This window comes from Aspergillus pseudonomiae (genome assembly GCF_009193645.1).
Source record: "Aspergillus pseudonomiae strain CBS 119388 unplaced genomic scaffold BDV37scaffold_89, whole genome shotgun sequence".
NCBI classification, from domain to species: domain Eukaryota; kingdom Fungi; phylum Ascomycota; class Eurotiomycetes; order Eurotiales; family Aspergillaceae; genus Aspergillus; species Aspergillus pseudonomiae.
In genome coordinates, this window is record NW_022476081.1 from 120,110 (window position 1) to 145,313 (window position 25,204).

General features: G+C 45.3%; 7 protein-coding genes across 7 annotated transcripts; 2 read left to right on the plus strand and 5 right to left on the minus strand.

Moving 5' to 3' along the window:
• Positions 1-11: 11 nt before the first annotated feature.
• Positions 12-5,750, minus strand: BDV37DRAFT_221426 (type V myosin). The gene is made up of 6 exons (XM_032080174.1): positions 5,290-5,750; positions 5,089-5,221; positions 4,844-5,033; positions 928-4,786; positions 802-875; positions 12-734 (listed from the first exon to the last, which is right to left on the minus strand). The coding sequence occupies exons 1-6, from the start codon at positions 5,422-5,424 to the stop codon at positions 374-376; spliced, it is 4,752 nt and encodes a 1,583-aa protein (XP_031937141.1). The 5' UTR covers positions 5,425-5,750; the 3' UTR covers positions 12-373.
• A 380-nt stretch (positions 5,751-6,130) lies between these two features.
• On the minus strand, positions 6,131-8,260 carry nap1 (histone chaperone NAP1). Its single transcript, XM_032083144.1, has 5 exons — positions 8,129-8,260; positions 7,953-8,032; positions 7,183-7,896; positions 6,777-7,126; positions 6,131-6,716 (listed from the first exon to the last, which is right to left on the minus strand). Exons 1-5 carry the CDS (start codon positions 8,173-8,175, stop codon positions 6,666-6,668), a joined length of 1,242 nt encoding a protein of 413 aa, XP_031937142.1. The 5' UTR covers positions 8,176-8,260; the 3' UTR covers positions 6,131-6,665.
• Positions 8,261-9,313: 1,053 nt separating this feature from the next.
• On the plus strand, positions 9,314-15,207 carry BDV37DRAFT_259487 (putative P-type ATPase). The gene is made up of 22 exons (XM_032083145.1): positions 9,314-9,659; positions 9,723-10,259; positions 10,307-10,648; positions 10,704-10,838; positions 10,892-10,958; positions 11,026-11,157; positions 11,211-11,560; positions 11,605-11,750; positions 11,801-11,908; positions 11,959-12,265; positions 12,349-12,502; positions 12,567-12,899; positions 12,947-13,029; positions 13,078-13,212; positions 13,286-13,518; positions 13,571-13,694; positions 13,747-13,792; positions 13,871-14,021; positions 14,083-14,231; positions 14,279-14,944; positions 15,008-15,101; positions 15,160-15,207. Exons 1-20 carry the CDS (start codon positions 9,645-9,647, stop codon positions 14,563-14,565), a joined length of 3,834 nt encoding a protein of 1,277 aa, XP_031937143.1. The 5' UTR covers positions 9,314-9,644; the 3' UTR covers positions 14,566-14,944; positions 15,008-15,101; positions 15,160-15,207.
• A 440-nt stretch (positions 15,208-15,647) lies between these two features.
• On the plus strand, positions 15,648-17,744 carry BDV37DRAFT_221611 (CDC2/CDK family serine/threonine-protein kinase). The gene is made up of 8 exons (XM_032080176.1): positions 15,648-15,837; positions 15,889-15,970; positions 16,026-16,122; positions 16,173-16,327; positions 16,380-16,407; positions 16,459-16,672; positions 16,721-16,915; positions 16,998-17,744. The coding sequence occupies exons 1-8, from the start codon at positions 15,728-15,730 to the stop codon at positions 17,731-17,733; spliced, it is 1,617 nt and encodes a 538-aa protein (XP_031937144.1). The 5' UTR covers positions 15,648-15,727; the 3' UTR covers positions 17,734-17,744.
• A 351-nt stretch (positions 17,745-18,095) lies between these two features.
• BDV37DRAFT_221586 (D-3-phosphoglycerate dehydrogenase) lies at positions 18,096-20,190 on the minus strand. The gene is made up of 7 exons (XM_032080175.1): positions 19,744-20,190; positions 19,375-19,682; positions 18,732-19,321; positions 18,622-18,664; positions 18,504-18,562; positions 18,368-18,449; positions 18,096-18,316 (listed from the first exon to the last, which is right to left on the minus strand). The coding sequence occupies exons 1-7, from the start codon at positions 20,025-20,027 to the stop codon at positions 18,288-18,290; spliced, it is 1,395 nt and encodes a 464-aa protein (XP_031937145.1). The 5' UTR covers positions 20,028-20,190; the 3' UTR covers positions 18,096-18,287.
• Positions 20,191-20,421: 231 nt separating this feature from the next.
• On the minus strand, positions 20,422-22,589 carry BDV37DRAFT_259506 (serine--tRNA ligase SES1). The gene is made up of 7 exons (XM_032083146.1): positions 22,312-22,589; positions 22,179-22,249; positions 21,928-22,089; positions 21,446-21,867; positions 21,307-21,397; positions 20,886-21,254; positions 20,422-20,826 (listed from the first exon to the last, which is right to left on the minus strand). Exons 1-7 carry the CDS (start codon positions 22,442-22,444, stop codon positions 20,650-20,652), a joined length of 1,425 nt encoding a protein of 474 aa, XP_031937146.1. The 5' UTR covers positions 22,445-22,589; the 3' UTR covers positions 20,422-20,649.
• Positions 22,590-24,130: 1,541 nt separating this feature from the next.
• On the minus strand, positions 24,131-24,890 carry rhbA (Rheb family small GTPase rhbA; the record flags this gene model as incomplete). Its single annotated transcript, XM_032088074.1, has 4 exons — positions 24,131-24,370; positions 24,434-24,562; positions 24,613-24,752; positions 24,836-24,890. 4 exons carry the CDS (start codon positions 24,888-24,890, stop codon positions 24,131-24,133), a joined length of 564 nt encoding a protein of 187 aa, XP_031937147.1.
• Between the last annotated feature and the right edge of the window lie 314 nt (positions 24,891-25,204).

The window sequence follows — 25,204 nt, forward strand, 5'->3', positions numbered from 1 at the left end:
GTATGTCTTTCGTGAGGCAGATGGACCTCGTGCTCAAATTCGTATCCACAAGTGAGACTCGAATAAAAAGAAAAATCTGAATAGAGAATCCAAGACAACATACAGGTGTGGCCTAATACCCCCGGCCCCCCAAAGAATACAGAATAAGGACAATGGTGGGGAGAGACTTATGGCATGTCTTCTCGTATCCAGTTGTAGATCAGCGCTGTTCAAAGGTAAAAGAAATGCATAATCTCATCATGATCCGTAACTCTAGGAAATGACGACAAGACGACTCCTTCTAAACAGTATACTCAGTAGAGGTTTGTTCTTACTCGACCAGACAGCATTGGCAGTTGGCCTACCTTCGTACTACAGTGAAGTATGAAAGATATCATGCTATATCCGCCATTTCAAGCCTCTCTTGCTGAGCCATCGCCTGAGCTGAGACAATCTCAGCAAGACGTTTTAGTCGCGGTGTTTGCAGCCCTTCAAACAGGTTAGTGAATATCGGACAGCGCTGTGACATACGAAACTTACATGACGGTGTGTATGTCTCTAGGGCCGTGATAACACGAGGTTCGGCAATCTCGTATGGACCACTATCCTCCATATCCACAGGCGTCAGAAGCAACACATCGCTCTTCTCCGTGACACGCGAGGCCACAGCTTTCATGATTTCGCCATTAATCGGCTGCTCATAATCCGCCACTAAGTATTGATTCAGGAGCTTCTGAATCTGATTCGGGGAAAGCCTGTATATGAATATATTAGTCTTCCATATGGCTTTGATAATGGGGTAAAAGCAGGCATGGGCCTTACATCCAACAGATATCTTGGATAATCTCAATGTCGTTTAGTGTGGCCTTTTTTAACTGAAGAAGTTTGGTCGCTTGCTGAGAGGGAGTTAGTATGAGGAGCAAATTATATGTCTGAATATCATCTTACCATCAAGTGCTCAAGCTGCAACGTCCCTTCCGGCATATCATGGCTTTTACACCATTCCTCAATACGAGTTATATTGTAATTTATTTGGAGGCCACGCTTCCAGGACAAGAAATTCCTCCTCATGAGAAGGTCATTGAAAGCGGTGACGCCAACCAAACGAAGAAGTTCGGTGACAGTCTGAGTAACGATCGAATCCTCGAGGTAAAAAGCTTTCATTGCCTTGTAGACATTGTTCAGAAGGCTAAGAAGATTGTCCATACTGTAAGCAGGGTTGTTGTTGGAAGGAAGAAGCTTCCCAAGAAAACGATTGGTTTCACTTGTAACAAAGCCAGGAAGTGATTGGGACTCGATGATCGCAGGAACGATCATTTTATAAAGCTTCTTTTTCAACACTTTCATCCAGGTATGATAAATGTTGAACTCGAGGCTTTCCAAATCGTGCTTTACAATCTCCAGCAGCCGGTCGTACTCGTAATTGTCAGTTTTTTGTGCTTCATACCAATCCTCAGCCAGGAACACGAAAGAAAGCATTTCATGCACATTAGATAGCCAAAAGGCCCCGGGGTTTATAGCATCGTCGCCATCATGTTGCATGACCTCTTGTTGAATCGACTGCATCACATTCGCCAGAAACCGTTCAGATTCCTTCACGAAGCCGTTGTTCCACATTTCAGAAGTGACAAGGTTTATCAAATAAGCAGGAAATAGGACTTCTTTTTCGGTTGGCGGTGGAGTAGAACTAGGGAGCGGAATCTTTAGATTGCGTATCAAACCCATAGTGACCTCCTCGTTAAGTTCATCCTCTTCAGAAAGTAAATTTTCAAGCTCCACCTCGACAGAGTCCAGTCCAGGTGACAAAGTGCTCCCTGATAGGTTTTGACGCATTAAGGAGCTAGGAACAGCCATGGAGACTGGGCGTGGGTTGTAAGCTCCGCTGAAACGATCTGTGTCTATCCTCTCTGCACCGGCGCTGCGTCTTTTTGGCTTTGCCTTCTTTGAGGACACTAGGTTAATCAATCCACTGGCAGGTGGTGGGATGGCGCTGCCGTTTGATTGATCGCCGTTCAAGCCCCCGCTAGGTAAGGTCCTCTTCGCAAGCTCTAGCTGCTCTTCAAGGTCAGCGATCTGTTGACGGAGGGAAGCTTTCTCATCATCCGACTCGGTGTTCATTTGTTTAAGCCGCTGCAACTCCTCGTTTGCAGAACGAATGGATTCCCGTGACACTCTTTCTTCCTCCTGCAACCGCTTAATTGTCGTTTGCGCTTCGCTGTGATTTTGCTGCAATCGACTCATTTCTTCTTCCATAGCAGACAGCCGAGCAGCGTTGATTCCTGCTTGATTTGCCTCAGCCTGAAGCTCTCTAGAGCGATTCTCCAGAGCATTGTGACGACTCCTCCATGACTTTAACTGAGTTTCATAGTTTTCTAACTGCAGATTCAATGACTTGTTTTCACGTTTAAGAGACTCGAGGTACTGAGTCAACTCTACCACTTTATTCTCCAGCTTGTAAGAGATCTGCTTCAGGTCCCTTGCATCTTCGCGGAGCTTTTTGTATTGTCTCCTCGCTTGCTTGCCTCTCCAAAGGTTCTGCACAGTGACCACATTTCGGCGATACTGCCGCCAAGCTCGTAATTGACGCCAGGAACGGAAGGCACGTTGTATAACTTTGGCAGCGTTTCCATGTATCGTATCCATTATATTTTGCCGGCAGAGGAAGCCCTTCGCAACCGATTGAAACAATATGAAGTTGGCACGGATGATGTTATACTTTTTCCTTTCCTTGTGTCCCCGCCACACCCGTTGAATAGAAGTTGCAGCTTTGACCTTGCGCACCTCGGCCGCATGCTGCCTTGCTAAAAACCCCCTGATCAAGGCTTGAGTTGTAAGAATAGAAGCGCGCGCCTCGAGATAACGGCGTCGATAGTATTTGCACCGTAGATTCTTTTGTATCATGATTGCACACTCATTCAACCTGGACGTGCGAAGATTTTCCAGGAAAGCGAGCATACCTGCCCGGAAGAATATCTTAGTCAAACCAAGCTGGTATTTATCTTGTTTTTGGTTGCTGCCATCTACTAAGGCTTTTTGTAGGATTGCGTGGCACATTTCTCGGATTTCAGACGTCCACTGCGATGAATGACACAGCATATAGTAGCGTATCGCAAATTCTTCGTAAGTCCAGCGAGTAGGATATCCAGCAGTGCTGATACGGACCGTTTCGAGCACACCACAAGCTCTCAATTGACTGAGGACCATGGGACCTTCGAACTTCCAAGCTTCTTTCGCTTCATTAGGCTTGATACAACGTATATAGTGCACATCCGTAGAATTTATGGTGTTCATGAGCTCAATCAGCGATGATTTGAAGATCCCTCCAAGTGTAGGTTTGCGGTTGACGGCAACGCCAATTTTACGGCCTGGTGCAGCGACTGGTTTAGAGGAGATGGATGCAGAGTCTTTTTCGCGGACGGCAGCGGCCGTATCTAATATATCTTTCACGAATTGATTTGAGGAGTTGCGTAAAACATCCATGTGTTCATCCGGGACAGTATCCCTATTCTTCTCTATAAAACCATCTGATTCGTAAGTTACGTCCACAGCATAGTGACATATGGTGAACGCCGACTTTCCGAACCGAGGCTTTTTGTAGAATTTTTGCTTGTCCGCTGCAAAATTATGATGCAGTTTTGTCACAAACTGTTCATCAGAACCCATCGGCAGCCGAGACTCCTCATCTAAAAGGGATAAGATCCCCAGTTTTGCCTCAATTAGATCAATGCATGGTTGATTGTCTGAGAAATCAATGAAGGTCCAGTCAATTTGCTCTCGAACATATTCTTCTTGTTCCAATTTGAACACGTGTTGATTGAACTCTTGCTGCAGCTTCTCATTAGCGTAGTTGATGCAAAACTGTTCGAACGAATTTTTGGCAAAGTGCTCGAACCCATATATATCCAGAACACCGATGAAAGATTTGAATCTGGTCAGAACTTCATCGGATGCTAGACCGCGATTAATTTTGTCGACGAGCCAATCAAAGAGACTTGAATATATAAACTTTGCTACCGAATCACGAACAACTGTCGCCTGTTGTTGTGTCAAGTTGGATGTAATTTTCTCCCCTCTTGTTACAAGTTGCTTCTTGACTATCCATTTCGCAAACTCATTGACGTCAATGCCCAGCATGCTGCAGGCCCTGGCAAGGGAGGGCTCAGAGGGAGATAAGGAAGAATCGGTTCGAGTGGCGGTAATTTTAACATTGCCTAGGTGCAGGAGAGCTGCAAGGATGCGAAAGATTTCGGCCTGCGTATCTTCAGACACACCGATAGTACCTAGGGATTTCCTTGTCGCATTGAACTCCGCCTTGTCATCCACACCATCGATAGTCGGCGTCCCGCCTTGGTTGAGATAGTCGAAGTCCTCAACCGACGCAAGACCAAGCTCTTGCTTTTCTGCGTCAGTTGCACCAGCTACAAGCTGATAAAAGATATGATAGTTGCGTTCTTTGAGAGGTTGAAATACTAAACGGGATCTCTCTAAAAGGTACGTCCTGATCTTTGCACCGATGATATTGGTCCTATCATCGAACATTATCTCAATGTACTTCCCGAATCGTGAAGAGTTATCGTTGCGCGTTGTTTTGGCGTTTCCGAAGGCTTCCATAACGGGATTTGTAGCCAAGATCTGTTCCTCAGTCTCACTAATAGCATCTGCCCTACTCGTGGTGTATTTCCCGGGTTGGTCCGAGGATTCGCGAGTTGCGAAATATCGCATAATGTACTTGGCGCTAACTGTCTTTCCAGCACCAGATTCTCCAGAAACCACAATTGTCTGATTTTTAGCATCTCGCAACATGTCACTGCATCGCTTGCTTGTGAGTAATAGCATATATCAAGAGGGGTGAGTCGTATCTTACGCAAATGCCTCTTCGGCGATGGCGAATAGATGAGGCGCTTGTGAAGCACGTTGTTTGCCGGCGTAAACTTGCACCATCTGAGGAACATATAGCGAATCCACTCGAGCGAAAGGATTAGTGGCGATTAAAACAATGCCACTATAAGTATATATTTCCTTTTGCGCATACCGTAGTTTGATAGCCTGTAAGACTTCAGGGTAATTAGCCCCTCACCCTTGTGGGAATATTGGGAGTATGAAACAAACCAGCTGGCTCATTCAAATGGGATAGATTCGTCAGGTCTTCGCTGGCCTCCAACATAGCGGGGTTCATTAACGGAGGTAGCTTAGGATTATTATCCACCTGTAACTCTGCTTGCGTGGTCTCCAAAGATTTTGTCTTTTATTATATAACCCAGTCAGTCGAGTGGCCCAATGAATATCGAATGTATGACAGATAAGACGAACCTCCCCATTTTCCAGTATAAAAACAAGCTGCACTTTGTCACCATCAACAAGCTTCTCTTTGACCTCGGATGCTACCCATCCTTCAGTCGGATCAGGCTGCCAGGCCCTCGTTCCGACCTCATAATTGTGCGCCATCAGGACTGCGTTGGCCAGGGAATCTGTAACCTAAGTTGAAACGAGACCGAACCAGAACCTATGTGGAATGTATATGAAACCGAGCGAGCACTGTTGTAGGCATCTAGCAGCAGGTCATTAATTGAATACCCAATTAATATTTTGATGTGCAAACAGATTAGTGAAAATAGAAAAGCGGAATATGTTCGCCTTATGACACCACAGACGGGCCTGAACTTCAAACCATGGAAAAGAACGGAGTTTTAATGCTTTAGAGAGGAGAGGAGTTATTGAACTGGCTAACAGCTGGCCGTTAGCGAGCCGCGACCCCTGAGGCTGGAGTACCGCGCCACTCGTCGAAAACAATCTCCACACCTGTCAACGCCAAGAATCACTTATGGCCGTAGAGAGGGCAGGTAGTTAGTACCAGTAACATTTATCACTAATCATGACGCTCGTAGCTCTATGGCCCTCTAGATATCTATGTAGGTTTGGAGGTCTATAAACACAGAGAATTTACGACATACTGTCACCCACCCACTTGAGACATGCCTTCTTCTCATAATGTGCTCAAGCCCAACAACAGCATACCTCGCGAGGTGAAGTCGACCGCCTATAAGGTGCTAGCTGATCTAGGGCCCCATGAGTGGAGTTTGGCTACGTGGGAAAAACCAGCCAATTCTGAATAAGCGGTGAGATCAGATTCATCGGGTTATAGGAGCAGCTTCGACGTGTTATAGAAATCGACTACTGGGTAAACCTACGATAAATGCTTATGATTGATATTCTCTTTTACCACGGGCTGCCATAATTCATATCTTCAAAGTATAGGCAGATAGTTTTGATAAAAGTGTAGATATTGAATGGAAGCGTACTCCTCGCGCCGCCAGCATTTTATATGGTAGGACAGAAAACAGTATCAAAGAAAAAAGGAGGAAAAGGAGGAAAGGTGGTGATAGAAGGAGGAGCTTAGAGGGCGATGAGAAAGAAAAAATGATTAAGGACCGAGACTGCCTTGATGGTTCCATCCAACAAGCTTTACCATCCACTACATGCCCACCAATCTAATGGTGAAGTATGCATGGGTTACACAGAGAAATTTGACCATACACACAGTGGACCGCTATTGAATGGATTAGGAGCCACGCATGATTAAAAGAAACAATCTGAGAGAAACAAAAGAAGAAAACCAGGCACCAGAAGTCAAGTGGAGATGATTATAGCACCATTTGAATTTGCACTTTCAACAATTAGCTGATCGTTCAGCTTTGTTTGCATTCTGCGGCCTCCTTCTTGGGCTTCGAAGTACCATCCTGCTCAAGTCAGCATTCATAGATCACACGTGGTAGATGTCGGGAGAAGGAAATGGGTACCTCTTCATCAGAGTCATCATCCACATCCCCATCAGACTTCCTGTCGTCCTCGTCGTCGTCATCATCATCTTCATCCTCGTCGTCCTCGTCGTCCTCGTCGTCAAAATCATCCGGGTCCATATCATCGCCCAATTCTTCGAACTGAAGAGCCTCCCCAGTAAACCAATCGATTGCGCGAGGAATGAGCTTTTCCTTGATATCCTCTCCAAGCTGGTAGTCAAGCTCAAGCCGCTCTTCAATGTCGGTAGCGACAGTATCATCGTCGTCCGTTGGGGGCTGTGGGGGAGAAAAGAAATTAAAGAAAGACTCCGTGGGCACGGTTATCTTGACAACGCGAGTTTGTTTTGTATCTGGAAAATCGAGACATTAGCTTCATGACTTTCTCTTTGCACGAACTTGAACTCACTCTTGTTTCTTTGCTTTTTACTTTCGATACGGACAGTGAGATCCTTGTCGTCTTTCCAGTCGATCTTGGTGCCCTCAGCATGATCATAAATGAAGTCACCACCGTACCCGTTCTCTTCCTTGTAATAGTACGTTTTCGAGATAGTCTTGTTTGTGAAGAATGAATTCTCAGAGAATTCGAAAATCAGGCGAAATCCTGGGCGATCAAGGTACTCCATTCGGATATCGGTGAGATGTCTGAGAGCCTCTTCATCTCGTTCAGTCACCATCTCTGCCAGGGAAATTTGATTTTTCATGGCAGAAAGCCAGAACTCTGGTATCCCGGCTGTTGATGACACCTTGTCCTCGGACGTCTTAGACTCATCTTCACTCTTAACATCTACATCATCTTCCTCGCCCTTGCCCGCATCAACTTCACCATCGGTTGGTTCTGCAGCCCCATTGACAATCGTGGCACGCCTTTGATACAGAGGAGTGAATTTTGCAAAGTATTTCTTTTCGAGCTCCAACACCTCTTCCTGGAATTGGGCTTCCAGCTTGGCGTGTTCCTTCTGGATACCTTTCAGTCCAGCGACACGTCGGCGGACAGGTGTGGGCAGAGACTCAATATATCCGGAAGAGCGGCCGACAAGTGATCCCAATTTTCCTTGAATCATGGAGACGAGCCCAGGGTTCCTCGCGAATAAAGAAGCAGCTGTGGCATGATCAAGAGATTCTAGGGTGATAATGTTAGAAACAAGTGGCTGGCAAGGAGAATGCTCGGGTGAATACCTTCTTTGATGCTGGACACTCCGGGCTGCTGAGCATGGGAGGAAATAGGGGCATTATTCGCTGGGGTGTTTTGAGGCGTCCTATTATCGAGATCTCGTTAGAAGGCAAGACGTGTCCAACTGGGAAGATGTGTCTTTGCAGAGGATACGAGGTTAATCAACGCAAACGAGACTTACGGGGCAACCGGAAAATCTGCTTTCTTATTTCTAATAGGCTCAGACATTGTGAAAATGTTGTTCAGCAGGCTTATAGACGGGTCGAGAAAGATAGGGGAGGTTGGCTGAGGGGTTGTCGCTGATGAAGGAGATGAGGAAGAATTTGATACGCCTAAGTTTTGGGAGTCTGGAATACTGGCTTGGTGGGATCTTTAGCGCCCTTGGGCCGAGGGGCTTGGCGGGACTGAGACCTCTGCTGGTTGAGAACCTTTGGAACCCTCCCAACAATACCTTACTGTAACAACAGCTGTAAACAATAGTATGTTAGATAGCTCGGAATGTGTACTACTAATACCAGGTAGAACTCCCCGCAGATACCGGTGGACTACTTCGTACATACAACCTGAATGTATCATTATGTCTAACGTACCTAGATCGATCACTATCAATATATTTTTTATCTTCAGGCTTGCTATTTAAATCTCCGATTAAGGTGAATATATAATCTCTTAGTGTTGTCAAGGTCATAAGCTTTGACTCATTATGAAATTGTAGTATGTGAGATACAGTATTTTGTGGTGCAACATCTTGCGAAAGTACTCCCAAGCTGGCTGGACTTGCTTTAGCATCCCTGCTCTAGATTGATACTGAGTATTATTACAGAAACAACTACCTACCCATCGATACCATCGTCGCTCCGCATAATACCTCCATCATTGCCCCCAATTTCAGTCATATTAACATGCTAGTATTGGATCGCTCCGATGAAAACGATTAATGTAGTTCAGGTTGTTATTATGTCTCCCTGAGTATCCAGAGTACATTGATTTTATCTTCAATCCTGTGTCATAGCCATCAAAGCGGGACTGATAAGGAAAGCCGTCGGAGTAAGTGGGAGGAAGTTGAAATATATAACATCCATTTAGGGTTTAGTGTACTTCCGTCCTACCGCCTACCATCTTTACGATAGTAAGCGGGACAGAGGCACGGAAATGGTATACTAAATCTACAGAGTTCGAGTTAACAGGTTTCTGCCACACAGTATAGGTCTATTTGGTAGGCGGTCGTGAAAACCTCCGCTAAACCATAAACGGATGTTATATCAAATACCAGTCACTGTATGGGCGTAGTCACGTGTCGATAGAAATGCAATGCCATAGATCGATCGCTCATACCTTCTATCGACGGGTTCCACACAGCTCAAGAAAATAGAACCCGAAACACATTGGCTACCATTGTGCCTGTCGTCCACTGATGTTATTATAAGCCTTACTTCTATTTTTCTTTCTCTCTCCCTCCGCTCCTCCGCTACTTCGAGGGGCGTTCAGAGAGCTTCTGGAGCCGATTGTGAAGATGTGTGAGACAGTGAATGACTCGGCGTTATCGCCAACGGAGCCTCGGGTGCCTGAGCTCTCGCGGTCTATGATTAGCCACCGGCGTGACTCTATGCGAAGCAGGTCTCAAAAACCAAGCTGAAGAACGGTGTTGTGAGTATTGCTGATACTTTCGTAGTTACAGCGTTGTCTCAGACGTAGAGATGGCTCGCCATGAGGTGCGTTTGTTTCCCAAAGAATATGCTTCTACTTATGGGCCAGGCATAACCAAGGTTGAGTAGGTTTTTGATGGACCCATCTCAGAGAGCATTCCATCAAGTGTCGTTTCTTTCTCCCATCGTCGCAACCGGAAGGACTCGGTGGTCAGTTTTACGTACTTCCGTGATGAAGAAGACTTTGTGGAGTGGCCAGATGAAGATGCCGTGGACGCTGAGAGCGAAGCCGATAATTTGGTCGTAGGTGATGTTAGTCCGCCAAATAGATCTGTTAGATCATCATTCAGGTCAAAGCGACCGTCATTTTCTAGAGGCTCCGCCGAAGACCCCCTCCTCCCTGGCCGGCATCTTTCTGTTAGTTCGTATGCGCAGGACCGACGGTTTGATAGCAGGCTCAACCAGAAAATATATATTGAATCGGAGGATTTAACGTTTGTGATCGCCGGATTTTCAACCAAATTCTCTGGTTTAGTTCTATACTCTCTGTTATGTGTCCTGTCCCTTGGCTTCGCTTATCTCGTTTTTCGATGGTTTCCAAGATGGCGTGTACGATTGACAGGGAAACCCACGCCACTTCGCATTTGTCAATGGGTTGCCATTGAGGTGGGTAACTATTCCAGACGGCTCTCGCCCTACCTAATATTTTACAGGACCAATGGAATCAATTCAGCGTATGCCAGGTTCGCGGTCAAGCTTATGGGCGGCCGCTTTCTAGTGTATTTGCAGACCCAGACAATCATTCCTTTGATGAAGAAAATGACCCCACCATATCGTTCTTACGTTACATTGACTTTAGATACCTTCGGTTCTTTTACCATCCTCTGGAAGACAAGTTCTGCCTAATAAGCGGTTGGAGAGACCCTTTGTGGACAAATGCGAAAGTGATGCGAAGCGGACTAGATGCCGATGATCGTGATAGTCGAGAGCAGATTTTTGGCAAGAATCTGGTTGACATTCAGCAGAAACCATTGCTTCAGCTTCTCATGGATGAAGTAAGTAATGAAGCCCCCATCGCATTATATCGAAGGGAAATTCTTACCAGTAAAGGCCTTTCACCCATTTTATATGTTCCAACTTGCGAGCCTCGTTCTTTGGTCTTTGGATGAATATTACTACTATGCTGTTTGTATATTCCTTATCTCTGTCTTCAGCATTGGCGCAACCGTAATTGAGACCAAGTCTGTGAGTCACTACCTCTGTCTTGACAACACGTGTAATGCCTTAACACCATCCAGACTATGAGTCGCCTGAGGGAGATTTCCTTGTTCGAGTGTGACATTCGTGTGCTTAGGAATGGGTTTTGTGAGTTTGTGTCTTCACAATTAGTCTTTATGACACCTTGTCGGTTAGTTACTGACTTACGCTACAGGGAGGTCGGTTCCCTCTCGAGACCTTGTCCCGGGTGATGTATTCGAATTCTCCGATCCATCGCTTAGCCAAGTCCCTTGCGACTGTATCTTACTGTCAGGTGACTGCATCGTAAATGAGAGCATGCTCACAGGTCTGCCCATATATTAGGTGTCCCTTCTGATAGGAAGTGCTGACAAGGACCAGGTGAATCCGTACCCGTGTCCAAGACCCCATTAACAGACGATGCACTTAAGTATCTTAATCTGAACGCCCCCTCTGTCCATCCAAACATAGCAAAACATTTCCTTTTCGGTGGAACAAAAGTCATCCGAGCACGGCGCCCTCATAATGTTGATGATGACGATGCCATTGCTCTAGCAATTGTTGTCCGAACGGGATTTTTGACAACTAAAGGCGCATTAGTTCGCTCTATGCTTTTCCCAAAGCCCTCTGGCTTCAAATTCTATCGAGATTCATTCCGTTACATATCTGTTATGGCAATGGTCGCTATTCTAGGATTTGTGGCCTCCTTTTTCAACTTTATCCGACTAGGTGTAAGCACCCAGAGACTATTCTAGAACAAGCTAACTTTATCTAGCTCTCCTGGCATTTGATCATTGTCAGAGCTCTCGATTTGATAACAATCGTTGTTCCACCTGCTTTGCCTGCTACGCTGACAATTGGTACGAACTTTGCACTTTCGCGGTTGAAAAATCAAAACATTTTTTGCATTAGTCCACAGAAGTGAGCTTCATGTTTCTGAGTGCCCCTAGCTGCGCTAACCTGGTCTCTAGGGTAAATGTCGGCGGTAAATTAGACGTGATCTGTTTCGATAAAACAGGAACCCTAACTGAAGATGGATTGGATGTTCTTGGGGTGCGGACTGTAAATCGAGAAATGAGGTTTGTCATCCACAACCACTCATATTTCGGCTATAGCTAACTAATATCAGGCTATCAGACTTGCTCTCGGACGTGACTCTAGGGTCTCCCTCAGCTTCAACATTTGATGCTTCCTACGACCGCAAAAAGCGTGATGTTTTAGCCTACATCATGGCCACCTGCCACTCGTTGAGAATTGTGGACGGCGAGCTTTTAGGTGACCCTCTCGACGTGAAAATGTTTCAATTTACTGGCTGGTCTTACCAGGAAGGCGGCAGCCATGGTCCTGAACAGCCAGACCCCAAATTTGAAACAATAATGCCGCCCATTGCAAAGCCACCTGCCCCTTCAGAGAATCTTCGCCAGAGCAATTTCACTGTATGTATGCTTTTCCTGTACCAGATCGTACTCTTCGATTTGGAATGCATATTGTTGCGGGTGCTGATATCAGAATGATAAAGGCACCACTTGAACTTGGTATTTTACGGAATTTTGAATTTGTCTCTGAACTTCGACGCGCGAGCGTTATTGTAAGGCAATTTGGTGACAATGGTGCTAGCATCTTCGTCAAGGGTGCACCAGAAAGCGTCAGAGCCATATGCCTTCCCGACAGTCGTCAGTATATCCAATGGGGCACGAGCATAAGGCATGGCACTAACATTCAGTCCAACTATAATAGTGCCTCAAGACTTTGAAGATATACTGAGCCAGTACACCCACAAAGGTTATAGGGTTATTGCCTGCGCCGCTAGATACGAACAGAAGTTGAGCTGGATGAAAGTGCAAAAAATGACTCGCGGAGATGCAGAAAGTGATCTGGAATTCGTTGGCTTCATTATATTTGAAAACAAGCTGAAACAAGCAACCACTGAGACTATTACTGAATTGAACCAAGCAGGAATACGGAATGTCATGTGCACTGGAGACAATATACTTACCGCAGTTAGTGTCGCTCGTGAGTGTGGAATGGTCAGCAAAAGCGAGCAATGCTTTATACCGCACATTGTAGAAGGTAAGTTAGTACTGCGTGCTCTGCTCATCTTAGCTAACTCCAAGCAGATCGTTCCCATGGTCTGGCATCTTCACTTTGCTGGGAGAATGTAGATAATCCAGCATTGAAGCTTGATCCAAGCACACTGATGGTGTGACACCCGTTCTACTCTATACGAAATGAAATTGACAAGTCATAGCCTTCTGTGAATTCAACCGATTTGGACTTGTCTATACCTGTCAATGTCTTTAATATACACAATTTCTCGCTTGCGGTCAGCGGAGAGGTATTTAGATGGATTTTGGACTTCGGCGATGAGACTGTACTTCAACGAGTATGTACATCTTTCGTTTGCCAAATATGACCCTCTCAGTTGGGTTCCTTGCATAGAGCTAACTTGAATCCAGATGCTTGTGCGAACCAAAGTGTTCGCTAGAATGTCACCTGATGAAAAACATGAACTTGTGGAGAAACTTCAGTCACTTGATTATTGCTGTGGGTTTTGTGGCGATGGTGCCAATGACTGTGGCGCGTTGAAAGCTGCAGATGTTGGGATATCGCTTTCTGATGCTGAGGCATCTGTGGCTGCACCATTCACTAGTCGCCAATTTGATGTATCCTGCGTGCCAACTTTGATCAGGTATAGTCCCACCTCTCGATTGAAGTAGTCGTTTCTGTTAACTAGTTCACAGAGAAGGGAGAGCCGCTCTAGTTACAAGCTTTTGTTGCTTCAAATATATGAGTCTCTACTCTGCGATTCAATTTTCCACAGTCAGTTTCCTGTACACGTCAGCATCAAACTTAGGTGATTTTCAAGTACGTACCAAAGGAATGGATCTTGTGTATGATAATTACTGACTTTTTCTAGTTTTTATTCATAGATTTGGTACTCATTTTACCAATCGCAATTTTTAGTAAGTGAAGCAACTCGGACACCAGGTGTACGATGGAAGGAGATTACAATATTGTTCGCGCTGACCTCTCTTTCAAAGTGGGATGGACCGGCCCCTATCCCGTACTTTCCAGAAAACGCCCAACTGCCGATCTTGTCTCGCGAAAGGTGCTGACGCCATTACTCGGCCAAATTGTAATTTGTATACTGGTTCAACTTGTGGCCTACAAAGCCGTTCAGTCACAGCCATGGTATGTCGGTATTTGATTCGAACGGTACAAATTGAGAAATACATCCTAACCCTAACTACAGGTTCAAGCCCCCAGAGATTGATTTGGATAATAGTAATATTGAGAACTCTGAGAACACCGCCCTGTTCCTGGTCTCATGCTTTCAGTACACGCTAGCAAGTGTTGTTCTCAGCGTGGGGCCTCCATTCCGAAAGCCTATGAGATCAAATAGTTAGTAACCGTTGGTACTGCTTGAATCTGTTGCTAACAGTTATCAGGAGCCTTCATATCTGTGGTTGTTGTAGACTTGATCATCTCATGTTATATGCTCTTCAGGCCCTCTAGGTGGGTGGTGCAAATTATGCAGTTGACATTTCTATCAGGGAATTTCGCTATTTCGCTGCTTGCACTTGCCGTGGGCAGCTTCATTTTCTCTTGCATTGCGGAGCGTGCACTTTTCCCTAGTCTTGCTCGGGCCTTGGGGCGAGCTTACGTACTCTTACGGCCAGGCCATCACAAAAAGCGCCGTCGATACAAGGTGCTACTGGAGGAAATGCAAGAGTAAATGGCCCCAAAAAGTAAAGTCATCGCCATTTTGGTAGAGCAATAGAATTTTACTTTTAAAAAGCATACATCACGGCCATTACGCCTCGTAGCCCAGCATCTTCCTCAGTTGATGACTCTGCCGTAATTAGGCTACTGCCACTACTGGAATCCTATAACGCTGAGCAAGGAGTAAGGAGTAATAGAGATGTAATGTCTGTACACGCCGTTCCTGTCTAACTGGAGAATATCACGAAACGAGGGCGGCCAATTGATTCACAATGTCCAATGTAAATCCCGCAAGCTTGTTCTGTAATTAATTTGGTTTATAGTACTTAGTGTTCCCACGGATGCTTCCATCCCAATAAAGCAGGGCCATCCTTCTTGGCTCGGTACATTAGCTAGTCGTCAGCAACTATAGTTAGTGTCATTCATTGAAAGAGAATCCATGATTAGGCCCGTACAAAAAACCACATGCTAGCGCCCAAAGCCGTAGCTGTAAAGCGATAAAGGGGACGTGCTGGGTGAATATGAATGGGATGATTCGCAGCCATGTCTGTACATAATATGGTCAGTTGAAGTTTCATCAGCGAAAGAAAGTCATCTAGAGATACCTTTGGAGATCTTCTTTATTCTCGGAGTTCTAACTTCAATTGGAACGGTGGGAATTATATTTGAAGAGACGAGAGTGAGATCCATCAATGAGCGAGATCCATCAGCACCGAGTGCGGATGTGTAGTCACGTGAACCCAGGCTTTCCCGGTCGGATCGACATACATTGAAGGTATCTTGAATACAACAATAACTATGACTGGATGCAAGCTCTTATCACCCGTCAAACGTTAAAGTGTGAGGGCTGTTATGATCAGTGCTATCTAGCTATAGTTACTTCCGCTGTGCGGTTTGCCGATATACGATATACCTCTGCCTCGCTTTACAAACCGTCTATCCTAGATTACATCTCGACCTAATGATTATCAGTCCCCAACCCCTGTGCGTCGCGCATCACCCTGATAGTCCTGGTAAGCCATACTTACTACGAGCCTATCCTCGGTCCACTGAGTTCTACCATCAGGAATTGAACTTGCGCAAGCCTCTTGGTATAGAGCAATCGCCATTCGCTGGGGCGGGCCATTCGCCATACACTACAAGAAATAGGTATTGCTTGTCGCCCTTAGAAAAAAATGGTGGTAGCTTCTCTCGAACGGAATAGCAACGGAAGCTCTCGGTTTCACGGATGCACTAGCATCCGTGAGTATGAGTTCCTTGGTAAACTTGGTGAAGGCACGTTCGGGTAGGTGCCCGCGTTCTGTAGGCAAGTCAATATATTAAAATTTCTGGCCAGTGAAGTCTACAAGGCGCGATCAAAAAAAGATGGCTCAACCGTCGCTTTAAAGAAGATCCTCATGCATAATGAGAAGGACGGGGTAAGATGGCTACCTGCTGAGCAGCAACGCTTTGGGCTAATACATCCCGATAAAGTTTCCTATCACTGCACTCCGTGAAATCAAACTGTTGAAAATGCTATCCCACATCAATATCCTCCGGCTAAGAGAAATGGCTGTGGAACGAAGCAAAGGTAGGAAGGACAACACGTTCTCCTTTTCCAGGGAGCTGACCCTGGGCCAGGGGAAGGCCGAAAGAAACCGAGCATGTACATGGTTACTCCCTATATGGAACACGACCTGTCGGGGCTCTTAGAAAACCCATCTGTGCAATTTACTGAGCCTCAGATTAAATGCTACATGCTGCAGCTCCTCGAAGGACTCAAGTATCTCCATGGGGTAATACCGTTTTCATAAAAATTTACTAAAATTTGTTTCTAACTTGACACAGAATCGAATATTGCATCGTGATATGAAAGGTCAGTTCCCACATAGCGCAATAAGGGGCCTTGTAGCTTACTCTTACACAGCTGCCAACCTACTCATCAGTAACAAAGGTATTCTTCAGATTGCCGATTTCGGGCTAGCTCGACCGTATGATGAACATCCTCCTCAGCCTGGAAAAGGTGGAGGGGAAGCTAAAAGAGACTATACCACTTTGGTTGTTACACGATGGTACCGCCCTCCAGAACTCCTTCTTCAACTTCGACGCTATACAACTGCGATTGATATGTGGGGTGTCGGGTAATTCTCTCAGTTTGATACTCGCGACTTACTTTCTGACGGTGACAGGTGCGTCTTCGGCGAAATGTTCAAAGGCAAACCAATCCTTGCCGGCACTAGTGATCTCAACCAAGCCCAGCTTATATTTAATCTTGTGGGCACACCTTCTGAAGAAAACATGCCTGGCTGGAGCTCGCTCCCAGGCTGTGAAGGGGTGAAAAGCTTTGGTAGCAAGCCAGGGAATCTATCTGAGGTCTTCAAAGAGTACGGGCATCCATCATTCTCAGAATCAAGCTTAAAGGCGTCTCACACCATAATGTGGAAAAGGATGCTGACATATTGATAGGCAAGATCCAGCCGCCGTATCTTTATTAGGTGAGCTCTTGAAACTCGATTGGCGAAAAAGAATCAATGCTATCGACGCGTTGAAACACCCTTACTTCTCTAACCATCCCCTACCTGCACACCCCGGCGATCTTCCTCGTTTCGAGGACTCTCATGAGTTTGATAGAAGAAGGTTCCGAGGCCAGCGAGCAGTTATGCCCCCAGCCCCTGCTGGAGGCTCTGTGGGCATGGGCCCCAATGGTGGCTGGAGCTCAAATTCCGGACCCCGAACCGGAGCAGATTCCAGAAATAGTCGTATCCCTGGTGCTGCGCGTTTTGGAAAGCCAAATTCTCATGGCGGCCAAGGAAATGCCCCCCGACGATCTTTTGATAATCGAGGCAATGAACCACATCAGAGTCGGGTGAAGCAGGATGATTCACATCGGGCTCTTTCGTCATGGCACAAGGAAGGAGGTCTGCCGCCAAAGCCTCCTCTGCCCTCTCATCAGGGATGGGTGCCAGGCTACCCTGGTCGTGTAGGACGCGACAGGAACCATTTGGGCCGTTTTGGTGGACGGCCAGACAGCAATGTGGATTCTTATGTTCCGACTTATAATGGCATGGGGGAACAGCCTCGGGATGCCTATCTAAACAATAGGCGAGATTATACAAGGGAGAATCCTTCAAGAAGGCGCAGTCGAAGCCCAAGCTTTAGAGAAGGTTCTCGGCCTGCGGAGAGGGATCTATATCGGAGGTAGATTGATAGTCAATTGTATTCTCTAAGGCACAAAGGGCTCTATGCAATGGGGTTGTGCTTCAATATGCACCTCACCTATTTCTAAAGTGGCAGGTCTTGCAAACGCTCTTGTGTCTGGAAATTTGATACAATTGCTGCTTAGGTCTATTGCAGCTTCTGGGAATCTTTTACCACTTTTTGAATTTAGCACTTGGAGGATGGAAAATCTGAAGGCAAGTTTGCCTATTTCACAATTCAAGGCAGGGCTCAAGGTACTAAGAGAATAAGGGCGCAACAAGGCCGAAGTGTTGAACAAATATTTCTCCATAGGCATCAGTATCATGTGTCGAATTTGAGCAGCATACCTGAAGTTTCTCTTATCCGGACACCACTTGACGTATCGATAACCAAGGTTTTAATCACTCAACCACACAAACTAGCGCGGCGGTAGCATGGGAGCCGATAACTTTCTTGTCTGGCAGATGGTAGACTTGGGCCGTTGAGGGATGGGTTCTACCGAAATCAAATCTACCAATAACTAATTTTAGAATGAGGCTTCCATACGCCGATGTGTCCTCAGTATAATATACGTGTCATGATCCGAGCTAAACTAGTTGTTAGCATTATTGCTGATTTAGAGGATAAGGGAATCGTACATGAAAGGCTTTCAAGCCTCTCGTATAGATCCTTGATAGTAGCGTTATCAACATCACTGATATCAGCCATTAGGTAGGCCACCTATACATAGTTAACGTTGAGATAATCTCCAAGTATGGGTAGCTGATAACGCACGTCACCTCTGCTATCGGTCATTTGCTTGTCGACGTTATGGTCTCCCAGGATCTCATTCACTATTATTATTAGTGTGGGTTCCATATAAACACACAAGTACAGCACTTGTAAGACACACCTTTCCTTAAGACGCCAGGAATATTTTGATGGATGTAGATCACCTGTAGTCAAAGAATTAACGATAACTTCCACCGCATAAGCCTTGGTATATAATGATAGTTGACGTACTCGAGCATGTTCCGGTTCATCCATAGTCAAGGAACGAAGGGCGACTTCGGGAAGGTTGACGGCACCTAAAGTTGTGCCTTCGTTGACATATCTCACTAAAGCGTCTGCCACCTCCACACCAATTGCACGCTGCGCTTCTTCGGTACTACCTCCGATGTGAGGAGTAAGAATCACATTCTTAAGGCTGCGAAGATCCGCTGCCCAGTTGTTAAGCTCGCTATTGAAATAGTCACCATTTCCAGCAGGTTCGTTCGGATAGACATCAAGTGCGGCCCCAGCCACCTTGCCAGATCGCATCGCGTGGATCAATGCCGGGATGTCAACGACACTTCCTCGACTAGCATTAATCAAATAACTGCCGTCCCGCATTTGTTCAAATTGGCATTGTCCAATCATCTCTTTTGTTTCCGGAAGTTCCGGTACATGGCATGTGACGAAGTCTGACTGGGAAAGTAGACTCTCTAAAGTGGGAACCTGGCGGGCAGTGCCCAATGCCATCAGATTCACCACATCATAGTAAAGAACAGACATGCCCATGGCCTCAGCTAGAACCGATAGTTGGGAACCAATATGGCCGTAACCTATTATACCTTTCCTCAAAAGTCAGCGGAGTTCCCCTACCGTCGTGACATTTAATACATACCCAATGTCTTCCCACGTATCTCCCAGCACTTGCTGCTTACTTTGTTCCAAGTGCCACTGTGCATTTCATTAGACCGGTCACCGAGTTGCCGAGCTAGTGCAATAATCTCAGCAATAACCAACTCTGCAACGCTTCGAGAGTTGCTAAATGGAGAGTTGAATACAGCAATGCCGTGTTCTGCAGCATATTGGAGGTCCACTTGGTTTGTTCCAATACAAAAACAACCGACGACTATAAGATTCCGAGCCTCTTTCAAAATACGAGCTGAGAGCTTCGTCTTCGAACGTATACCGATGACGTGCACATCTCTTGAAGAATGATTAGTGCACAACTCTAAAGTACGGAATGCCAATGCTGACTTCAACTCACCGAATTTTTTCTATGAGCTGATCCTCAGGAAGTGATGACTTTAAAAACTCTACTTGATAGCCTTGCTTTGTAAGAATATCTCGCCCCGTTTGATTTACATTCTCCAAAAGAAGAACTTTGATATCCTCAGTAGCGAATGGCTTCAAATGCTTGGCATTGGGCAGAGGGATCGTGCGGTTTGTGAAAACCGAGTTTCCATGACTAGATGGGGCGGACTGAAACGATGCGTTTGGAGAAAGACCTGAGGCTGGATGACTGTTGATTTCTTTGGGAATGGCTGACATTGTGTCAAAGTAGTCGAGATCTAAAGTAAATGAGGCAGAATGTATCAGGTGGTGAAGGAAGGGAAGGGCAGTTGAGAGTATTGGTTATGGAATGGGAGAAGTCGTTGGATTTCATATGTAAAATGGAAGACTCCGGGACCGGAGGCCCGACGTGGAATCCCTCTGACACACACTTTCCTCTCTAACTCTTACTTTTTCTTTTAATTTTTTTTTTTTTTTTTTTTTTTTTGACTCATCGGAGATATGGGTGTAGTGGACCGCCAACATGGAGGGGTAATGGCGGGACCGACCTCAACCCCACCATGAACTGATCAATTAACTTTGTCTTCCACTCTTTTTTATGCAGCACCATAGGGTATAATCTTATTTTCACCTACTCGATACACACAACTATAGAGAGGTATTGCCCCTAATATGCACTGCTATAGATGGAAATCGTATACAGTTAGTTCTATTATCATTTGTCGCGAAAGATGCTCATAGAGACTGTCTGCCTTCTACAAATGCTCTACATGCTAGTTAGTATATGATTGTATCGCAACACCGTGCAATGAGAATCGCAATTACCGCCATTGCTGCAATCATTCCAGATAGAGAAGGAACTTTTCAGCGCCTTTGGCACTCACACCCGTAAATCCTGTATCTTCTTTGTGGCTTGTTCCGCGCCACTTGCTGTCTTAGAACTCTGCTTGCCCTTAGCTTTCTGGGAAGTGCTATCCTTCGGGAGTTCCTTGGTAAAAGGGAGAAACTCTGGAGCACCTGGTATGTATTTCCGAAGGGGCTCTGGCACAATAAATCCCTGTCCTCTGTGTCAGCCATATTTTTTTGAGAATGAGTCAATATCAAAAGAACACGTACATCCTCCTTTTGATAGTTCTCAAGAATACAGCAAAGCGTCCGCTCAGTAGCACACAGGGTGGCATTCAAAGCATGAACATACGACTTCTTAACATCTGTCGCTTTCTTAGTGCCATACCTAATTTCCAAAGCCCGGGCTTGATAATCTGTGCAGTTGGAGCAAGAAACCAACTCCTTGTACTCTCCCTGAAATGGGAACCAGGCTTCGAGGTCGTATTTCTTAGACGCCGCATTGTTTAAGGCTCCGGACACAATGGCAACTATCTGATAGGGAAGCCCAAGAGACTTGTAGAACTCTTCCGAAGTAGCCATCATCTCCTCAAAAGCTTCCCACGATTGTTCAGGTTTGGTAAGGACGAATTGCTCGATCTATGACCCAGTGAGAAAAAAGAACTTTGGCACATAACGTGACATTCCTTACCTTCTCAAACTGGTGGACGCGGAAAATACCCCAGGCGTCTTTACCATGAGCTCCTGCTTCTTTGCGGTAACATGTGCTATACCCAGCATACCTGCATCTTGGTTAGCTAGATTATTAATAATGTATTCGCCCCACTCACTTGATTGGGAGATCCTTGTCTTGGAGCCATTCACCGTCATGCAAAGCCGACAGCGGCTGTTCTGAAGTGGCGATGAGGTATTTGTCTGTAGATTTGTCCTCACTTTCTGTTACCTTGTACAATTCCTCGTCAAATTGCTCAAGCTGGGCTGTTTTTGCCATCATGTCCTTCAGCATGAATTGAGGAGGCTGGTTCGGCTTATAACCCTTTCCCCAAAGGAATTCCAGGCCGTAGTTGATCAACGCAAGATTTAAGAAAAGTCCATACCCTGTCAAGCAGTATCCACGGTGGCCTACAATCTTGACACCACGTTCGGGGTCGTAGCCGTCAAGGCGAGTGAGAACTTCATGATGAGAAAGGCAATCGCGCTTCTCGACAGTGACATTTTCGGGTACCCATGTCCTAACCACAACATTGTCGTCCTTATGACTCATGTCAGTCTCTTTGCCAAACAAAACTTTTAATGAGCGGTAGAGACCTACTTCGTTATTGCTCACAGGGACCGAGTCATGCACATAATTACCAATGGTTCGGAGTTTGCTGTCTCGTTGCTTTTCCTTTTCAAGAGCAAGGTCTTCGGCTTCTTTCTTGCGTTGTTCAAGCGCAGCTTTCTCTTCGAGAAGGGAGCTTGCATCTTCCTTGCTCTGTTTGGGCGATAAATATTAGTGTGGATTTTGATAGCAGAAGATTGGGAGAAAGAACAAAACTACTTGTAGCCATGAGTGACACGGACCTTTTTTTTCTTTCCAATTTCTTTTTGAAGTCCATTGAGCTGAGAGCCTATCTGCATAACCTCGTACCGTGCTGCAGTGTGTTTCAGAGTCTGCTAACCTTCGGCAAAGTAATGATATCTTCGAAAAACGTACCTCGGCGGGCTCCTTCATATAGCGTAAGAACTTCATCGACTACATTTTCTGAAGCGAACCGTTTCCGCTGGCTCTCCTTGACCTTGTTTGGGTTTCCTCCGCGGTCACTGACGAAATCAGCGATATCAAGCATCTTGTAGGAACTGAAGGCGCAAGTATAATGGTCGGTCCTAGCAGGTTAGGCTCTCAGATTCTGGCAATGTGGAGTGAAGTTGAGCAGGAGCCACAAATGTCCTAGTCTTGGTCACGGTCAATGAGGGGTAAAAACCTGGGTGGCCTGGAGCCATTAGGGCATAAACTATGCATGGAAGTAGTTTAACTCTCTGTCATGAGGGGCAGTGGCTTAATCAGCAGAATCAACTAACGTAACCGGAAAGCCGCTGGGTCTTGTAAGCCGCTGGGTCAGCTCTGTATTCTATACAGTAGGGCCTTATTTCAAACACCAATATCTCAGCCAATCTAGTTAATAAGTACTTCAAACTTAATATATCGTCTATTATATACTATGAGAATAATCTTTAAGATTTAGGAATTCTAATAATTCTTATTTACTGGGGTAAAGTAAATTACTATATATTTTATAGTATTTTTAGTATATAGCGGTAATTTACATTCCTTAATCTTTTTTCTACTAATAGATAAGTTGTGTATAGATTATATATATCTTAATAATATATTTGAGTTGTAGCCCGATATATTTAACAGTAGTTGAGATATTGATATTTGAAAATAGACAATTTTCTATGGAATACGGTGCTGACCCGGCTACCTGCGTGACCCAGCGGCTTACCAGTTACCTTACTTGCCTAGGCTTGGTTTGGTACATACAGTCCACCATTTAGTAGGTTAGACATGCAATCAATTAATCAAGATTTTATTAACCTGTTAGAGCCTGACTACTGATATACTTTAGAGTTAGATAGGAAGCTCGTTGTTAAGCTAAGCACCTAGTAGGTTTCTTTTTTGATACCTCATCGACTTCTCAGAGTTATGCAACCCTCATCACAAATTATTAGTTATTAGTAGCAGTTGCATCCGAAAAGCAGGGATCCTGCGCAGTTGTTAATTTTTTTTTTTCCTATAAAGCGTAACTTTCTATGAAAATACATCTGCTTGGTGTCTCCATGGCCTATCCTCTGTCGCAGTAGAATATCAGTGCCAGTGCCGATAAGAATGAGACCGCCATTGGTCTAAGACTTAGGTATCATCTTGCTTGCCAAGATGTGAAACCGGTTAGTTCCTGTGGTGGTTCAGTTCTACCATCCCTTTTCTTCGCTCTGCCAGCGAGCAACTCTTGTTACGGCAAGCCGAAAAAGCTCCTTCCCCTGGGGTTGGAAGAAGTGGGTGAATCTTCCGATAAGTTTTCATAAGAAATCATATAGTAAGTACATGTCAATTTCATCTGGAACAATCTCGAGCCCGTACTTCTCTATTCTATTAGTCGCCATATACTTAGCTCGAAACATCCACTATCTCCAAGGCAATGGCTATTAAGAGAGACAATGACTGGGGAACGCCACAAAGGTAATAAAAGATGAAATAGAAATAATGATTGTAGAAGGAGAAGGAGATAAGGGAGACAAATGGGGAAGCGTGGGGGTAGAAAGAAGGGCAAATGTGGAAAACAGAACAAACTTCAATCTGTTCAATGGCAGACGTACTTCGCAGGGAGCTTAGAAAACAGTTGTCTTCATCACACCATTGCAAACACCACCCGCGAGCACATAGTGAACACATGAGACTTTCCTTCTAGCAGCAACTGACAGTCAGCGGAAGCATCTTAGGTTCTGTGCTTATTGACATTGCTTCAGTTTCCGTATCACATTACAGCACACTTGTTCCCTCCTGTGGGTTGCGAAGGATTCTGGGACTTCTCGATCTCCCCTATCATTAAATCAAAGGCTTTCTCAACATTGTAACCAAGACGGGCACTAGCCTCGGTAAAAGCACAATGAAAGTCTTCTCCTAAGCCCCGGCCTTCGTCCAATGATACTTGACGTTGTTCGGATTTCAAATCACTTTTGTTTCCGACAACTACAAGGGGCACATAATCCGCTCCCTATCGTCTGATCTCAGTTCCTAAAGTCGACAAAAGGATCGGCGTCGGGCGCCCAGCACTCACAAGGTGATTTAGTATCTTGTCTCGAATAACCCTCACCATATCGAAAGACTGGCGGGACGCCACCGAGTAGACAATGATATACCCATGAATCCCAATAAAGTGCTTGGAGTTCAAGATACTGTACTCATCCTGACCCAGCATTAGCTTCTGGAAAGACACTTTGTTGCCAGTATCCTTACTTGACCAGCTGTGTCAACAATTTCCGTTGCAAAATCTTGACCGTTGTATTTGATGATTCGACTAAACGTGTTCTCGATAGTCGGATAATAACTTTCTACAAAATGATGCTCAACAAATCGAACCGTAAGGGAAGATTTACCTATAAGTTCTGTCAGTGATCAAGATTCCGCACGAAGAAAAGCTGGTTCACCACAAAAGTGGAAGACATCATCGTATACACACCCACAGACCGACTACCAACGATAGCTATCTTTCGCTGTTTTGGTGCAGTAGGCATTTCCACAGCTTTTAGTGACGTGCGGGACGATAATCCGCTAGGATAATATAATTCGTTATTGGAAGAAATATATATCCCACTACCAAGGATTGCGTCTCTATAGTCGCGACGAAAGGGGTGTCAGAACAAGGTCTTAACCAGGAACAGGAAAGCACCGATAGCTGGGAGCTCGCCGAGATAGAACTTGAGTGGAAAGCAAAACAATTGAACTTCAGTTTAGAGGCAGTGTTTGATGATGAGCGATGGAGTTGTCGCACGGGTGGCAAATCAGTTAAAGTATGAGTCTCAAAACTGACTGGATACCTGAGGTACTA